This window comes from Peromyscus maniculatus, chromosome 4 (genome assembly GCF_049852395.1).
Source record: "Peromyscus maniculatus bairdii isolate BWxNUB_F1_BW_parent chromosome 4, HU_Pman_BW_mat_3.1, whole genome shotgun sequence".
In the NCBI taxonomy this organism is placed as follows: domain Eukaryota; kingdom Metazoa; phylum Chordata; class Mammalia; order Rodentia; family Cricetidae; genus Peromyscus; species Peromyscus maniculatus.
In genome coordinates, this window is record NC_134855.1 from 50,996,089 (window position 1) to 51,015,643 (window position 19,555).

The 19,555-nt window shown below is 41.4% G+C and overlaps 1 protein-coding gene across 2 annotated transcripts in view; it reads right to left on the reverse strand.

Moving 5' to 3' along the window:
• Ola1 (Obg like ATPase 1) overlaps positions 1-19,555 on the reverse strand; it is a 136,208-nt gene that overhangs the window by 97,786 nt on the left and 18,867 nt on the right. Inside the window, exon 4 of one of the 2 annotated variants that reach the window (XM_006972431.3) lies at positions 17,763-17,890. In XM_006972431.3, coding sequence (XP_006972493.1) covers positions 17,763-17,890 — 128 coding nt within the window. Of the gene's footprint in view, positions 1-6,915; positions 7,074-17,762; positions 17,891-19,555 lie in introns of those variants that run through there. The other variant, XM_076569673.1, reaches the window with a different exon arrangement.

Consider the following 19,555-nt stretch of genomic DNA (forward strand, 5'->3'; position numbering starts at 1 on the left):
TCCCTGGGACTTTAGTGGAGTTGCGTTCATTGAGCGAGGTGTTGGCCTGGAGGCTGTATGTGACTCAGTGACAGAGCACTTGGCTAGTACTCAGAAGAGCTTCCATGCTGCAAAGGGGTGAAGTGGGAAAGGCTTAGATTTGAAAGTAGCACTGCTGTTGACGTCCAGTTCCTAGGGAGATGCCATGTTTATTAGTACTGTCTGTTCAGCTGTGCACTGGCATCTCTCCTTTGCACTAGGACTATCTACTCTTTCCCCTCTACCTAACTCAACCATGTTCTCTTGTCACTCAGTAGAAACATGTTACTTTGATGGTAAACAGCTGTTGGAAAGGGAACCACCCTGTTGTTCTGACCAGGCTGCAGCCTTAGTCATGTGACTCTGGGTCTTGAGAGTGTAGCCTTTTCAACTCCCTTCATAACACTACAGACACAGCAGTGGACCTAACAAATTCCTGAGAAAGTGAGGATATTCCACCTACCCCAACATTCTTTCTGGCACTGCAATGAATTTTAATCAATGCCCTAAAGACGTATTTATTTGTTTTATAACAAAGAGGCAGAGGAACCCGACTCTACTATTTTCTGTTGGTGAGAACAACACATACTTGAGTGATGACGGCCATCTTCCATCTCCATGGGTTCTTACCCTACCCACTGGGGTTTAAGAAGAAGGGTCAACAGGATCCCCACTTGGCGGATTTCATGGATTTCACTGCAGCCAGGCTGTACACAGCTTCACTAATCTGTCACAAGTACAGCTAAAGTCCTCTTACCTTGTCCACCTATGTCTACCCCCAGAGAGTGTATCCTCTTTCTTCACAGGTGCTCATGCCCTTACATTCAGAAGTCAGTCAGGCCCTTTTACTATAAGGAATGATATTCCTTCCAGCTTTCTACATCCCAGGACATGAACTTACAAATGAGTGTTTTGTTTATTTTAATTTACAGCAAAGTTACATGTTGTTCAGCTTTAGACGGCCCCATGGTACCATGTTGGGCGTCAATTGCTGTTAACTGTTTTTTATTATTTACAGTGGCTGCCCCTTGAGCAACGGCTGTCCTAATCAGAGACTGCAGCTCCACTGCTACAGATCAGCCAGCAGGCTGCAGCCTGAGGGGATTCTGTTCCCTCGGGCACCGACTCTTCCAAAGCTAGGGAAACTTTACCTAGATCTCTATCCCTCTATAGGACTCACAATTCAAAGGTTGAGTGGAATTCTGCTGCTCAGAGAGAATGAATAGCAAGCTAACCTTCTCCCTTTGCTCATGTCTTCCAAATGACCCAACCGTCCTTCTGCTTAGTCCCCACTTAAGAACCCTAGCTACACAAGGTTCTTCCCTATGACTTCCTGTCAGTTACTTGCTGACTCAGCCTCCTGCTCACAGGTTAATTTTATTTAATCAAACAAGTGTAACAAACACATCTTTGCATTGTTAACAAAAGCAGTAGGAAAAAATGCAACACACTTTAAAATAACATTCCACAACAATTACATTTGTTCAGTAACAATGATCCATTTTAGAATTGTAATATATAGTGGGGAAAAAAGTGTTTTCAAACTCCTAGCATATCAAGTTTTGAGATTCAGGGACAAGAAATCAGTATTCCCGTGTGGGAGCCCGTTCTCGGGTTCTTCGTGGCTTTACCCAGCAGGTCCGAATAGAGGATGATCAGGACCACGGGCCTGAGTGCAGGTGTCTGAGATGGTCTGCACTTGGCTGTGCTGGGGGAGGAGGTCTTTTGTTCCACCCCTTGGCGTCTCTATAAAAACCCTGGGCCAGAGACAGTCGGGGCCCGTTGGAATAGGTTCCAGGCCCTCTCGAGGCTATCCTTTATTTTCTATCTGTTTATCTCCACAAGATTCTCCGATATAAATCCTTCTATCTAATATTTCCTGCTGATCGCACTCAAGAAAACTCTGGGAAGCTGTGGGGGTGGTGGGTAAACGCCCCACATTCCCAGAAATTTAAAAGTTTATTTTAAAGATTATTTTTAACATACTTCTAACAATCTTGATACTACTATCTAAATAACTAAAGTTATTTTTTAAATAATAAAATATACTACTTGGTAATATTTACAAAGAACTGCAGCCTAGAGAATATTGAAATAATGAAAACTATAATTTAAAGTTCAGATCTCAGCTAGGTAGTGATAGTGGTGGTGGTGGTGGCAGTGGCGGCTGTTCATGCCTTAAGTCCTGGCACTCGGGAGGCAGAGGCAGGCAGATCTGAGTTCAAGGCCAGCCTGTGCTGCTACAGAGGAGTTCCAGGGCAGCCAGGACTGCACAGAGAAACCCTATCTTGAAAAACCAAAAAACAAAATTCAGCTCTCCCAGTAAGACAACATCCCTCTTTAGAATTCCATGTGAACACTGCCAATTAAATGGCTTGTTCAACACTGAAAACAAAGGGTGATTTTTGAGACAAAATGCATACTACTGAGTTCATACACATACAAGTAACACAACTTCCTCTGTCTCCCTCACCCCACTCCATCTCTGTTCAGAAGGCACCCAGCTATGGTCTACATTTCTCTTGTTACAATCGCTGTATTTTGTAAGACATTAACACCTATGTGTCTGTAATGTAAAACTCTGACCACAAACAACCAGAAGACATGAAACAGTTAACGCTGACATACTTATTGCCATTTCCTGTATTTCTATTCCCAAAAATGAGCATTGCTGTAACTCTACTATTTAGATATCACCAGCACAAAGTTTCCAGTTCCATGCATAAAAAAATTTAATATGCTGTCTTCATACAGTGAGTACTCCAAAATAGAAAACTATCCTTGTAGCAACTGAAGTCTCAGGGACAGATGCACTGATTAGAGATTTCACAGCATAACTCAGGCTGTCTCCAGGGCCTTCGGAGCAGATGTGGCATCTTATGACTCATTTAGCCATTTACTCTGCATTAATGTCCACTCCACTAGACCACTTACATAAAAGTAACCAAGGAGCCAAAAAGACTCCTACATTTTGTTCATGTAAATAATAAAGCTTCCATTTGAATTTAGATTGTTTTTAAAAAGAACAAAAAGTCGTGCTTGCAAGCTTTTTTGCTTTTTAATCTTTGAAGGCATATCGTTTCTATACAGGGAACAAGGCTGCAGCTCAGCAGGTCTGTTTATTACATCACAGAAACACAACACCAGATATACCAGCTAATGCCCTTATTCTGAACTAACCTTCCACATCTTACAAGAAAAGCTAAATACCGATATTCTTAAAGCTTTTTACAAAGTACAAGTAAACTCACCTTCATCAAGCAATTTTCTTCAATTATTTCTAAAACCTGTTCATTGAAATAATTATCTGAAGAAAATACTTGTAAATGTAAATAATGTTAATATACTAAGCTTGTTGACAATTTAAATAAATTATTTAACAACAGATCAAAGGGGAAATTCAAGGGGAAAAAAGACATTGGTAAAGTTTCTACCTATCTAGACTGCAGCGTGGAGTTAATGTTCGTGCAGGTACAAAAGAAGTTAGCTAACAGTCTAAATATTTATTCCAATATCAATCTTAAACTTTAATTGAATAGTTATACTTTGTTCTTCCCAACAGGGGAAAATGAATAAAAATAACTGTAGCACTTTTTAGCAGGAGTTTGAAAATTAGAACAATACCATTAGTGATAGTGAATGTTTTTTAAAAGCAATAACTCATCAGAAATAAAACTGTGCAATTGAAGGACATTTCACATATGTGGAGTTTCTAATCTATTACTAATCTATAATGAAGATCAACTTATATTAGAAAAATATAAATATATAATATATAAATATAACCATGTTAAATAACAGTCAATAGTTGCATACATTTAGTCAATAAATTTGGTTCAAGGCAAAAAAAAAAAAACCACTCTACATCTCCATTTAGTGGCTGCAATTTAGATTATTCTAGCGTGTAATACTTTAATTGTACAAAACAAAGCTGATGTCACAAATACAAAAGAACTTTTTGCAAAACAAGCACAAGTCATTTCTATGCTTCCACTGATGGCTGACAAGTGACGAGCACTTTGTTCAAATGTGTACGCTACGCACACAAACAACAGGTGGTTATACAAGTCAAACAGAAGGAGAAGGGAAGCCCCCTGCTCTACCAGCCCACACCAGCACCCAGATCCCCAGCCCACACCTCAGGCAGAAGCCCCTGCTCCATCAAAGGCCACGCCAGGACCCAGATCCCCAAATTGAAGCCTGGCATAATCATCATCGGAGAGGCTTCCTACAACTGACGGGAGCAGATGCACAGACCCACAACCAAACATTAGGTGGAGCTCCAGGAATCCTACAGAAGAAGGGGAGGAAGAACTGGAGGAGGCAGAGGGATGAAGGTTACCACAAGAAAACAGCCCACAGGGCTCACAGGGGCTCACAGAGACTCAACCGACAATCAAGGAGCCGGTCTGGGTCTGACCTAGGCCCTCTACATACATATGTTATGATTGCTTGGTGTAGCTTGGTGTTCCTGTGGGACTCCTAAGAGTGGGAGCGGGGGCTGCCTCTGACTTTTTTGCCTGCTCCTGGGACCCTCTTCTTCCTACTGGGTTGCCTTATCCAGCCTTAATATGAGGGGGATGTGCCTAGTCTTATTATAATTTGACATGCCATGTTTGGTTGATATCCCTGGGGAACCTGCCCTTTTCTGAAAGGGAAGGAGAAGTTGATCTGGGGGAGAGGGGACGTGGGGGAGGGACTGGGAGGACAGGAAGGAGAGGAAACTGCAGTCGGGATGCAATATATGAGAAGAATAAATTAAACTAAGTTTTCACAATAAAGTTTGAAGAAATGAGATTTTTTTCACTTTATAATATATGTATAATATGTATATATAAAATCTACAGAGAACCTTTTAACACTTTATAATCAACACTTTTTTTTTTTTTTTTTGGCTTGCTCTGTAGACCAGGCTGGCTTCAAACTCAAAACTCAGAGATCCACATGCCTCTGTTTCCCAAGTACTGGGATTAAAGGTATGTACCACCACCACCACCCGGTTATAATCAACACTTTTATAATGTGATTTGATAGAATATCTGCTGTAATCTTGATACAATGAAACATTTCATGAACAGAAAAATACAGTATACTCAATCTAAAAAAGGGAAAGCTTAATCAGACAAACTAGGGTTAATACTGAGATAGAGCTGTTTTTTTTTTTTTTTTTTTTTTGGTTTTTCGAGACAGGGTTTCTCTATGTAGCTTTGTGCCTTTCCTGGAACTCACTTGGTAGCCCAGGCTGGCCTCAAACTCACAGAGATCCGCCTGCCTCTGCCTCCCAAGTGCTGGGATTAAAGGCGTGCGCCACCACCGCCCGGCGATAGAGCTGTTTTTATGAGATAATGTATTCACATATTGCCAGTACATCAATATGTTGCCAGATATTTTCTAATAATTCAAGCTACATATTTAATTTTTTATGGTTTTTAGAGACAAAATTTCTCTGTGTAGCTTTGGAGCCTATCCTGGAACTTACTCTGTAGACCAGGCTGGCCTCGAACCCACAGAGATCAGCGTGGCTCTGCCTCCCGAGTGCTGGGATTAAAGGTGTGTGCCACCATGCCAGACCTAAATTTTTTTAAAAAATAGGTCTTACAAGACAGGAGTAGTGGCCATATAGAATTATAACCTAATTCAAGCACTCAGAGGTAAAGGATCAGAAGTTTGAAACCAACTTGAACAATGTAGTAAATTCATGGCCAACCTGAGCTACATAAGACACTGCTTCAAAAACCAAAACTCTGTCCTCATTTGCTAATCTATGTGTAGTGTTAGTGATGCTGGACAAAACCTTCCCAGGAAAGCAAATCAAGGGATGGGCAAGATGGCTCAGTAGGTAACGTACTTGCCTGAGGACCTGAGTTCAGATTCTTAGGAACCAAAAGAAATTCTAAGAGGGTGGGTGACCCAGCTATATCCCAGTGTTCTACAGGCAGACAGGGTTCCCAGAGCAAGACTAGAAGACTAGACTACCTGAATAAGGAAGCTGTGGGTTCAAGTAAGAGACCCTGCCTCACCATGTAAAACAAAGACTGATCAAAGAAGACATCACATCCAACATCAACCTCCAGCCCCAAAACATATGTGGGGCTGTAAGAATGCCCACCTGTGGCCAGGCGGTGGTAGAGCACGCCTTTAATCCCAGCACTTAGGAGGCAGAGCCAGGCGAATCTCTGTGAGTTCGAGGCCAGCCTGGGCTACAAAGCGAGTTCCAGGACAGGCACCAAAACTACACAGAGAAACCCTGTTTCCGGAGGGAAAAAAAAAAAAATGCCCACCTGCACAGAGCCATGGACTCAAACACACAGGAGCACACATACACATGCGTCTACAGTACACACAGACAAACAAAAGAGAGAACAATCACAAGCCCTGCCCAGCTTGAAGATCCACCAGGGAAGCTGCCCAAGGTCACGAAAGTGCAAGGGAAGGAAGTACTGTTCACCACACGCACAGACCAGGAGGACCAGAAGAGGGCACAGTGGAGGGTGCGGTGCACAGGCAACCATCAAGAAAGGATCTGAGGGCTGGAGAGATAGCTCAGAGGTTAAGAGCACTGACTGCTCTTCCAGAGGTCCTGAGTTCAATTCCCAGCAACCACATGGTGGCTCACAACCACCTGTAATGAGATCTGGTGCCCTCTTCTGGTATGCAGGCATACATACAAACAGAACACTGGATACATAATAAATAAATAAATCTTTGAAAAAAAAAAAAAGGATCTGAAACCTCCCCTCCCCCATACACCAGAACGACCTCTCCCACACACAGCACCTGGAGCCAGCTAAAAGAGAGGAATCTAAGAACTTCATCTTTCAACTCAGCGCAGGTATGCCAGCAATCACTCCCTAAGCATCTAGTTCTTGTTTCCTATTGTTTAACTTGCACTCTTACGTCTATCTCATGATGGCTTTGCTCCTGCTTGTATGATGCTCGTTAGGCTTTAGGACCGCTGTTTATGTTTCCACACCTAGTTTACTATAAGGCGATCTTCAGCTGCCTCTCATTCCTGTCTTCCTTTCTCTCATCTTTATTCACTTCCTGTTTTTACTTCTTAATTATGACATCACATCACTGTGGGATGGTCTGTATGTCAAATTACTCTGATTGGTCAATAAATAAAACACTGATTGGCCAGTGGCTAGGCAGGAAGTATAGGCGGTACTAACAGAGAGGAGAAATAAAATAACAGGAAGGCAGAAGGAGTCACTGTCAGCCGCCGCCTTGACAAGCAGCATGTGGAGATGCCAGTAAGCCACAAGCCTCCTGGCAAGGTATAGATTTATGGAAATGGATTAATTTAAGCTATAAGAACAGTTAGCAAGAAGCCTGCCACGGCCATACAGTTTGTATGCAATATAAGTCTCTGTGTTTACTTGGTTGGGTCTGAGCGGCTGTGGGACTGGCGGGTGACAGAGATTTGTCCTGACTATGGGCAAGACAAGAAAACTCTAGCTACATCACATACCTTTAGCAATCTCTAAAATCATGTTCCCCAACAGCATCCCAACACTTTACCCAACTCAAATATTTTTTTTTCAAAGTCAATCTACTACTTATTCCTTATTTTTATCCACCCTATTTCCCTCCCACTCCTCATCTTCCTAACTAAAATCTAATATGTTCCATAGCACCCTTGGCTATTGATCCTCCAACAGTTACTTAAGTCAAAGTCCCACTATAATCACTGGCTACTAGAGACACCTGCAGATTACAGACATCATCTGCAGATTACAGACACCTGCAGATTACAGACACCTGCAGATTACAGATACCTGCAGATTACAGACACCTGCAGATTACAGACACCTGCAGATTACAGACATCACCTGCAGATTACAGACACCTGCAGAATGGCAATACCAAGCAGTTGTGGCTGCTCTTGAAGTTAGTATCATCATTGCTGTAGGAGGACTACACTTGGCACAGAAAGGAGAGCTGAAGGTATCCATGGAAAGTTTGCAAAAGGACAGATTGTAAGGAAACTGGTTCCATTCCTTCAAGGAAGACTGCCAAGGACTGCACTGACTCTCCAAGCCACGCTCAAATTTGATGCTTGAAGACCAAGAGATTCTCCTGGACCTCAGAAGTCACTCTCATATCCCTGATTACCTTCAACTCATTAATGATTCAAGAACTACAAAAGAAACCCTACAGTTGGCTATTTTGGGCAGAGGACAGGAAATGAGGCCTCCAAGTTATGTCAGAAAAAATATTCAAGAAAAAGAAAGAATGCTCCAATCACCTAATAGATGGAAGACCACCAAAGATATAAGGATATAGCCAAACAATGAAAGTGCAAATAGCTAGTAGACTAACTCCATAGTTTCATTCAGCATTGCAATACAAAGCAGAGGGAACTGTTTCTGCTGTAGTGTTTCCCCCAGTAAACAGGGTTGGTTATTAGAATGCTTTGTATATGTAGATGAGAACTACTGCACCATTATTTATCCCATTGAATTTGTACTAAAGAAACAAAGAAAACATATGGGATTTGGTCAAATTATTTGCTGAAGTCCAATACTAGATTAATTTAATAAATGCTGCTGAAAAAGATAATTACAGAACCCAAGGAGTGGGGGGGAACTCCATTATGTTAGAATACAATCAAAGACAACTTTATATTGGCAATTTGTGTCTAGGCAAAAATGTGTGACTCATTTAAAACCTCTAAATGACAAGCTTATGGGGGGGAAGGTGGGCTCTTGAAAACAGAAATTTATGTTCCTGGTAATTAAAGGTGATTTACTAACATATAAACACCTAACTTAACCCAAGGGGGTGGGGCAGTTGAATGAAGCCATGTTTACCTTCTCATTTAGCAGTTCAATAAAGCAGCAGTGCCTCGGGGCTCTAACTCCAAATCAGCTAAAAAGGCAACTAAACTGGCAGGCCCACCTTCAGCTCTCTCTAGCCAAGCGGCCACAACAAAACCAAAGCAGCTCTCTGGAGCCGTGTGGTTGACGCTCTAACTAAACAACCATGACAGATGAAATCCAACAGACAGAGGGGCTGCGAAAATAAAATAGGAAGAAGACACATCTGCCATTAATAATACAGGAGAGAGGACAAGGGCCTTTAGCTTTTCTTGCCAAACACTCTAACCATCTGCACAGAAACCATCCTTCCATGAACTGATCTTAGATGTGTCTGTAAGACCTGGGCTGACTAGCTTAAGAGAGCAACAGGCCAAGGGAGAAGAGTACTGAGCCAATGCTCACTTACAGTCCTACTTGGAAAGGAAGGAGGGAAGTGTTTCAGAAGGGTTAAGACTACATATTCAGAAACAAACAAAAAATGGCATCAAAATACAAGGTACAGGCGGGCATGGTGACACATGCCTTTAATCTCAGCACTTGAGAAGTAGAGGCAGGTGGATCTCTGTGAGTTCAAGGCCATAGCAAGTTCCAGGACATCCAGGACTACATAATAGAAAGATTCTGTCTAAAATAAATAAATGAATAAAATAAAATCCCATGGTACAACTAGCAGTTATTCTAAAATCTAAAATGCTATATTTACTAAAGTATACTTACTTTATGAAATAAGCACTGGAAATAAAATTAAAAAGAGAGTAAATTACTGGCTAAAAAGAGGTCTTGAGCTTAGTATTATAATTATTCTGAGAGAGTAAATGTAATGAATTTCTATGGCCCGAAACTGGCATACATTACATTTGCACAGGACATCCAGCATCATACTGTTGGCTCCAGACCTCTGGGATACGGGTAACCCTGAGGAGAGTGGGGAGCGCTTACTGCTGAGAGGGTGTGCAAAAGCAATCAAACACCCCCTATGAGCTCACTGGCCTCCTAGCCAAACAGAAGTCGACAAAGTTACACGTTAACAGCTGATCAAAACAATTGTCTGAGGCATAAATATTAAATTGGAAAGAGTCTACTGGATATAATACCTACATTTCTTTCCCCACCCACCATCTTCCTTTTCCCACAAGAAAAACATGAATTTTCTTTGCTGGTTTTCAAACCTGTAAAATGTCTACCTCTCAAATTAGCTACAACACACTACAAAGCAAATGCCTTTGCTTTCATGGTTTTCAATCTCCATCTCGAAACAGTCTTTTCAGGACTTTGGAAAATGAGCAATGTTTCAGGACACTGATAAATAAGCAGTACTCAAAATCTGTGGCAAAATCAGGGACCATCTTATCAACTATCCACTCAAGTCTGAGTTATGGAGCCTCTCTCCCCCTCCCCTCACCCATCTTGAGGCCTCCACGCTGGACTGCTGAAGTGCTAACTGTTCATCCTGCTTCCCGTCTCCTCCCATCGAGCATCTTTACATTCCTCTACATGCCCATGAGGCTATGTACTTTCCTGAAAAAAAAAAAACTGCAATGTATCTATTACTTTAAAATGTAAGTGCATTCTTTAATCTTGATATTCACACAACTTAATCCAGTTTATTTCTGTAACTTCTCATTTTGATATTCCACATCATCAATTTGATGTGGCATTGACTGACTTGACACTTTCTCTTTTTCCTTTTTTGGTGTGTGTGTGTTTGTGCGCGCACATGTATAGATGGATCCACTCATCGCTTTCAAGACATGTGGAGATCAGAAGGCGATGTCCTGTGCTGCTTCCCTCATCCTCGACTTCTTACAGATGTGTGTGTGTGTGTGTGTGTGTGTGTGTGTGTGTAGGTAGGTAGATAGATTGTTGGTGTAGGTGTGTGCAGGTGTGTATGCGGGGTCACACGTCTGCACATATGAAGGACAGAGGTTACACTGGTGGTTATCCTCAATCACTCTTTACTTTTTACTTTTTGAGCAAGAGTCTCTCAGGGAACCTCAAGCTCACTGACTCCTCTAGATCAATCAGAAAGCCAATGAGCTTTAGAGACGTGGTACAAGACATTGGAAATCAAAGATGGAAAAATGTCTCATGTTCTTCAATTAACAGAATTAATATTGCAAAAAAAAAAACAAAAAACAAAAAAACAGCTATACTACCAAAACTAATCTACCTATCAAAACTCTGATGTCATTTTTCATAGATTTAGAAAATTGATTCAGGAATTCATATGGAACCATAAAAGACTGTGAATAGCCAAAGATAAGAACACCGCTAAAGACATGTTAATACCTGGTCTCTATACTACAGCGCTACAGAAATAAAGACAGCCTGATACTGGTATAAAAATAGATGGGTAGGCCAATGGAACAGAATGGAGGCCCCGAAAATAAAACAAGAAAGCTATGCCTGCTTAACTTTGACAAAGAAGACAAAAACAGACACTGGATAAAGACAGCCTTTTCAATCGTGCCAGCAAAGCTTGATTTCTACCTGCAGAAGGATGGAGTTATTAGGTTCATATCTTTTACCTTGTATAACAATCAATTCAAAATGAATCAAAAACCTTCATTTAAAACCTGAAATGCTGAAACTTCTCAAAGAAATCCATAGGGAATTCTCTTCAAGACACTGGGGTAGGCAAGAATTTCCCAAACAGGACATGTAACACAGGAGCCAGGCCCAACCATCAACAGCTGGGACTACATTAAAATAAAAATTCTGCACCAGGGGAGCTGGAGAGACGGCTCAGAGGTTAAGAACCTATACTGCATGAAGAGACTCTAGAGCAGAGATCAGCACACTAAAAGTTGCTGGGTTATGACCTAGAGCCAGCACGACATTTGCATCTTCCAAGCATTATAAACACACATTCTCAAGTACACACAGACACAGGATATACAATGAAGAGTAATATATTTACTAAATGGTCATTAAAGAAAAAGTTTCCCAGCGGTGGTGGATTATGCCTTTAATCCCAGCACTTGGGAGGCAGAGGGAGGTGGATCTCTGTGAGTTCAAGGCCAGCCTGGGCTTCAGAGTGAGTTCCAGGACAGCCAGGGCAACACAAAGAAACCCTGTCTCAAAAAAAAAAAAAAAAAGAAAGAAAGAAAGAAAGAAAGAAAGAAAGAAAGAAAGAAAGAAAGAAAGAAAGAAAGAAAGAAAGAAAGAAAGAAAGAAAGAAAGAAAGAAAGAAAGAAAGAAAGAAAGAAAGAAAGAGAAGGAGGGAGGGAGGGAGGGAGGGAGGGGAGGGGAGGGGAGGGGAGGCAGGCAGGCAGGCAGGCAGACAAAGTTTCCCAACAAATGCTCTACTAGGAAGCAGGAAACGCTGTAGATGGCTCAAGTGGCGGAGTGCTTGTCTAGCATGCATGAGATCCTGCATTCGATCCCCAGCACAACATACAACAGGAGTAGTGTACGGATCTGCAACCCAAGCGTTCAGCAGGTAGAAAAAGAAGGATCAGGAGTTCAGAGTCATCTTTGGCTATCAAGTAAGTTCAAAGCCAGTCTGGGGCTGCATAGCAATCTGCCTTTAAAAAAAAAAATGCCAGGGGGCTGAAGGGATGGCTCAGTGGTTAAGAGCATTGGCTGCTTTTCCAGAGGACCTGGGTTCAATTCCCAGTACCCACATGGCAGCTCACAACTGTCTGTAACCCCAGTTCTAGGGAATCTGACACCCTCATACAGATATACATGTAAGCAAAACAGCAATGTACATAAAATAAGAATAAAAAAATCATTACAAGAAAATGTTTAACAGAAGAAAAAGAAAATGCCAGGAAACTTGTAAGTACCAGTAGGTATAAAAGTTAAACAGAAAAATCATAAAGTAAACAAGAATAATATTTATCAATGTATACCCTCCTATTACATATTTTAAACCTCTTTTATTCATTATTAGAAAATTAAAACTCTCCTGGGAATGGAAAAGAAACCTGGACATATCTAAAAGAACTTTAAATGTATATTATACATTCCTCACTTACTAATCCTTCTGCTAAATCTATCTCTTTGAGAAATACCAGAGATGTACAAAGCCAGCTGTGGTAAGAATAATCATTGGCAGCCAGACAGTGGTGGCACACACCTTTAATCCCAGCTCTCTGGAGGCAGAGGAAGATCTCTAAGTTCAACCAGCCTGGTCTACAAAGAGAGTTCCAGGACAGCCAGGGTTACACAGAGAAACTCTGTCTCATAAAAACAAAAACAAAAACCAAAACAAAAACAAAAAAAGGAAAAGAAACAAAAGAATATTCATTAGCAACAACATCTGCAATTTTTAAAGTTATACCTAATAAATAGGAAGCTATTCAGTAACCTATGAACAATGATGTAGCAGTTAAATAATAATGTAGCATGGAATAAGCCAGTCTCAAAAAGAGCAAATACTGTACGACCCACTGATTTGAGATCCTTAAGTGTAGTCAGATTCAGAGACAGAAGAACGGTGGTTGTCAGGAGCTGTTGGGAGGAGGGAGGAAGGAGCACTGTGGAGTATGTTTAACAGGTGCACAGTTTCAGTCTGAGAAGACTGAGAAGTCTCTTAAAGGGGCTGGAGAGATGGTTCATTGGCTAAGAGCACTTACTGCTCTGGCAGAGGATGAGGTTGATTCCCAGCACCCACATGGAGGCTCAAAAGCATCTGCACTCCAGTTCTAGGGGTCTGCCACCCTCTTCTGACCTCTGTGGCCAACACATGGTGCACATACATATACGCAGGCCAAACACCTATACACATTAAAAAACCAAATCTTTGGGGCTGAAGAGATGCTTAGCAATTAAAAGCAGTTGTTGATCTTGCAGAGAACACAGGTTTGAGTCCCCGCACAGACATGGCAGCTTACAACCATGTACAATGAGTTCCAGGGGATCCAATGCCCTCTTCTGACCTCCATGGGAACCAGGCATGCACAAAGTGCACAGACACACAAATTGAGCAAAATATGCATTTTTTAAAAAATCTAAAAGACTTTCTAAGTCTCTAAAAATGAATGGTGATACTGGCTGTTCAACAATGGGAATGCACTTAATATACTGAACTTTACATATAACAATGATTAAAACAGCAAATGTTATGCATGTTAGCACAATCTTTAATATTTAAAAAGAGAAAATACACTGACATTTAAAATCTACATTCACACATGGACATAGTGACATATGCCTTTAATCCCAGCATTCAAGAGACAGAGGTAGGCAGATAACTGTGAGTTCAACGTCAGCATGGTCTACATAGAAAGTTCCAGGCAAGTCAGAGCTACATAGTAAGACTATATCTCAAAAAATATATAAAATAAAACAAAACCTATATTCACAAAAAAGCAGCATTATAAGTAACAGTTTATATGTGCTAACATAAGATATTTCATATTTCAACTTACAAAATAGTTATGTAGGTAGTACAGCATTGCCGTTCTCATTTTACAAGGAAAACTATGGTTCAGAAATGCAGATTATTTTTTCACGGTTTTATAACTATCAGTGGGAGTCAGTAGTCACACTCAGTTTGATTCTAAAACACACACTTAGGCTGAGGGTATTGGGTTACGGCTCAGTGGTAGTACTAGCACACAGAGGCCTAGGATTTGGTCCCCATAATCACACAAACACTCATGTACACACATATGCACACACACATTTACACTCATGCACGCTACACTCACAAACACCACACTATATTCATTTTAACTAATTTATCCTCAAATTAAAAAAAAATTACACCAGGAGGTGGTGGCACACACCTTTAATTCCAGTTCTTGGAGGCAGAGGCAGGCGGATTTGTGTGAATTTAAAGCCAGCCTGGTCTACAGAGTGAGTTCTAGGACATCCAGGACCACACAGAGAAACCCTGTCTGGAAAAACAAAACAAAACAAAAATGTTGTGTTAAATTAACTTGATCCTATTTTTCCTTTCTTTTCATGGTATCATTTAAATGAGTTTTCTTGGTCCTGAGCAGGCCTCAGTGAGCCCCTGAACAGTCATATCTATGGAGCCACTTCAAAAACTACTCTGAATATCATTTGTAGTGTTGATTCAATGTGAATGAAGGCTTTGGCCTTCATTTTTTATTTTAAAAAGCTGTCTCAGTTGATGCAAATAACTAACCTGAAGAAGTATTTTGAATAATTAGCTTCAAAAGACTTAAAAATAAACGAACTGGGCAGGGCGGTGGTGGCGCACGCCTTTAATCCCAGCACTCGGGAGGCAGAGGCAGGCAGATCTCTGTGAGTTCAAGGCCAGCCTGGGCTACCAAGTGAGTTCCAGGAAAGGCGCAAAGTTACACAGAGAAACCCTGTCTCGAAAAACAAAAAAATAAAATAAAATAAAATAAACGAACTGGTACAAACAGATGTTCCCAACAATAAAATCTTCCACAAAAGTAATACATACTAAGCATAAGAGATACTTAATTTTCAAAAGCAGTCTAATCTACCAAATAAGTCTTTGGAATATGAATTTCTAGTGTTTTTGATAAACACCAGAAACTTTCCTTTGAGGTAGGACACCGCGGGGGAGAAAATAGTTTTCATACCTGGTAAGTAAACTCTCTACAACCAGGCCATAGTCCTATCCCTAATAAGAGGTTTTGTTTTAAGATTTACTTCATTTTTAATTATGTGTACATGTGTGTACCTGTGTGTGTGTGTGTGGGGGGGGGTTACATGTACAAAGGGGCCACTGGAGGCCAGAGGTGTCAGATCACCTAGAACTCGAGTTGCAGGTGGTTGTAAGCAACCGGACATAGAATCTGGGAACTAAATCAGAGTCCTCTGGAGATCAGTCACACTCTTAACTGCTGAGCGTCTCTCCAGACCCCATAAAATTCTTTTACTGACTGTCTACCTGACAGAATCATCAAATCTCATGTGGTGTTGTGGATTGTGGATTTTAAGGGTTTTTTTTTTTTTTTTTTAGTTTTTCAATACAGGGTTTCTCTGTGTAGTTTTGGTGCCTGTCCTAGTCCGGATCTGTAGACCAGGCTGGCCTCGAACTCAGAGATCTGCCTGCTTCTGCTTCCCAAGTGCTGGGATTAAAGGTGTGCACCACCTCCACCTGGCTTAAATTTTTTTTTTAATGCATGTGTCTATGTATGTATGCCACATGTGTGAAGGTGCCTCTGAAGGCCAGAGGGAGGCTCCAGATCCTCTGGAGCTGGATAACAGGAAGTCCTTAGCCACCTGACAAGAGGGCTGTGATCCAAACTCAGGTCCTCTGGAAGAAGAAAGGCACTCTTAACCTCCGAGCCATCTCCCCAGCATAAACAGCATGCATTTTACTCAGTAACACAAGTGACATGAAACAAAACAGTATCCCTAGACAGGACTTAAAGACACATAAAACACTGTATTTTAGCCCAAATCTCCCAGGTGTTTGTTCCATGGAGCTGGCATAGGCACTGAATGGAAATGGAGTACCGAGGGTTATTCAGGTTTGTAGGAAACTGTCTTCCACATCTCAACTTCAGAGAGTATCCCTCGCAAGAACCTGTGCCACTATTAAAGTGAAATGTTGTGTATATCCTAACAATTTGGACAATGTATTTTTCAGTCCTCCAAGATCAGTCATCTGTTGGGGGATATTTGATCACACTGTGAATCCTGATTTTGCATTTGAGTTATTTAAATAAAATTAACCCTGGGCCAGGAGGCTGCATTAGCAACTAGTTGACAGAAAGTTATCATAGGGCATCTGGGAGAGATAGAGAGACACAGGAAGTAGTAGGGTGGGTTTGGGAGTGGCACAGATTTATCTGGTTTGGCAAAGCAGAAGCATGGGTCTATGGGAGACACCAGCAAAGAGAGAAGGTTAGCTAGTTGTTATTTAGCCTCTCTTAGCTAGCAGGTTTTCACCCCAGCCTTTGAATCTCGAGTCTTTTTCATAAATAGAACGACAGAGATTTAGTTCAAGTTACCTTTAACAGCAGCAACATGAGCCTGTGACTGTGGGAACAGAATTCCCACCAGGCTGTGGCCTGAGCGGCCAGGCTGCTGCAGGAGAAGCAGGCCAGTAAGTGTGGAGTTGCAATTACTAGTTGAAATAGCAGTAGATTAAGGCGCAGTCACTGTGCCAGGGTTAAAACAGTCATCAGCCTGTGCCTAAGTTTAATGACTTCCTAGCATCCATGTTCTTAGGTACACAATGACCGTGGGGGCCTCCTGTGTTTGGTGCTAATATTAGAATTAGGCAGAGCAATCGCCTATAGGTTTTACTGTTTGCGGGTTAGATTCCTCAAGTTTCACTACTTTTCCTCCCTGATTCCTGTCAAATGATGATCCTCCAATCTTGGTCTTTCTCATGTCCTTTTGCTTACAAGGCTGAACCATCTCCCCATCCCTTTGGGTTCAAAAGAGCCCAAGGTTCTTACTGTTCTTTGCATTCTGGCTTTCCATAAGCACCAGCTGAGACGATCTAGACTTCCTTCTTACTCCCTGTATCTGTAGCAGACGCCCTGGGTACCTTTCCCTCCTCTGAAACAGAAACCCCTTCTCCCAATTCTGCCTTCTCAGCTGAGGAGAAGCAGAAGTGCAGAGGAGTCCCACAGCATAAGGAGAGGCAAAGCCTTGTGCAGAACTCTCACCTAGCATGCATGCAGTTCTGGGCTCAACCCAGCACAACTCAAATAGATCAGAAAAAAAAAATGCCTTTATAATCACCAAATCAATTCACACAGAAACACACCTCAGGTCTCTAATCCAAAACAAGGGATAACATTCAAATGGACTTTAATGTCATGGAATACACTTGCTATGCCGTGATCTCATGGAGAAACGATAGGAACATTAAGGTTAGAAATCAATAGACTAATTCATGACTCATCTTACAAAGCAAACCACTTTCATCTATAAACCACTCATTTCTCTTTGGGCAACATGGAGACACACACCAACATTAGTCTTCCTCAGTAAACAAACAACAGTACTCACGTGTTAGATGAAAAATCCCGTCACAGGCACTAATATGAGATAAGAAGGCGTTCCCCAAGCCCTGTCCATTGTGAGCTCCCTTCACAAGGCCAGCAATATCCACTACATTGAGGAAAGCAGGAATCTTGCTGAAATACAAAAGATAAATATAAAGAACCTGCTTATCAACCAACTGAATTCTCCAAACATTTCACATAAATTAACTACTTGCTTCTTGGAACAAAGTTTGGAAAGCACATAATAATAGATAAATTAATAGCCCTCAAAATAAACATTCTATATATTGTGACTTTTTTCTGTCTTTTAGTTTTTATTACATTATTATTTCGTGCATGCGTGTGTACGTCTGTGCACATGTGCCACAGCTCACTTGTGGAGGTCAGAGGACAAACTGCAAAAGTCAGTCCTTTCCTTCTGCCATGTGGGTCCTAGGGATCAAACTCAGGTCATCAATCTTGATGGCAGCCTCCTTCACCTGCTGAGCCATCTCGATGGCCCTCTATTGTGTGTGCATGTGTGGATGAGTGTTCAGAGGTGAATGGAAGTGTGTGGGTGTGGGTGTGTGCACTCACAGGTGGCATGTAGTGGCCCAAAGTCAATATTGGGAGTCTTCCTTAATCACCATCTACTTTACTCATTGAGACACCATCTACATCTACTCTTCCTCAAACACCATCTGTTTACTCAAAACACCAAAACTGCTGAAGTCATAAAATTCAGACATGGCCAGCCTGGCTAGCAGCTTCCTCCAGACAGTCCACCTCCACCTTCAGTGCACCGCATGTGCCTGAGTAATGGAGATCGAACGCAGTCCTCACACAGGGGTGCAAGCCTTTCCTCACTGAGCCATCTCCAGTTCCCCTTCTGTGCACATGTGAAGATGAGCATGCAGTGTGTGTGTGAGTGTTCACATGGGCATCGATCCCATAGCACCAGAGGTCAACCTCAGGCACTGTCCTCAGCTATCATCCACCTTGTTTTTTGAGACAAAGTTTCTCATCTATCTGGAGTTTGCCAACAAGGCTGCCTATCGACCAACAAAGCCCAGAAATCCACCTGCCTCTGCCACCCAACTGCTGGGATTACAAGTGCATCCTCATCATGCCCAGGTTTTGTTTTGTTTTAATGTAGGTTCTAGAGAATGAACTTGGGTGTTTGTGAGTGTATGGCAAGCATCTTATCCACTGAGCCATCTCCACAGCCCACATTAAGACTTCCTTACCTAGGAAAATGAGGGAGGCAACTATTGCCCTATCTCTGAATTAAAACTCCAATGAGTTATATTACTAAAAGTTCTGTTGGCATATGCACATACCAAGTACCACAATCAAGCAAGCAACTAGATACGCTTGGGATTCTGCAGAATCCAGGATTAGAAACAGAAACCTGGTATTTATCAGCACTTCAAAATAGTGAATAAAACCATTTTGTGAATGAATGTAATACTGAATGAAAAGTTAGAGAAAAGCTAAAAAGAAAACTAAATTCTCAGTAATAGTAAACAAATAGTAAATATACTTTATATGTACATAGTAGTACTAGAAGTAGATAATAGAAATGATAGTTTCAATTTGTATTTAATCTGGAAAGTCATTTTTCATTAAGTATGTATTTTAATCTTTAGACAAAATGAAACTTTATTAAGGAGAAAATAAGATAATACATTGAGGACACTGAGACAGAAAGTAGATACATAGTGAGGAGTGACTGGTCACCTCACCCGTGATAAAACAGGTATAACTACACTGAGAAGTATATCCTTCAATGTGTATACAAAGCACAGCATATGGGTT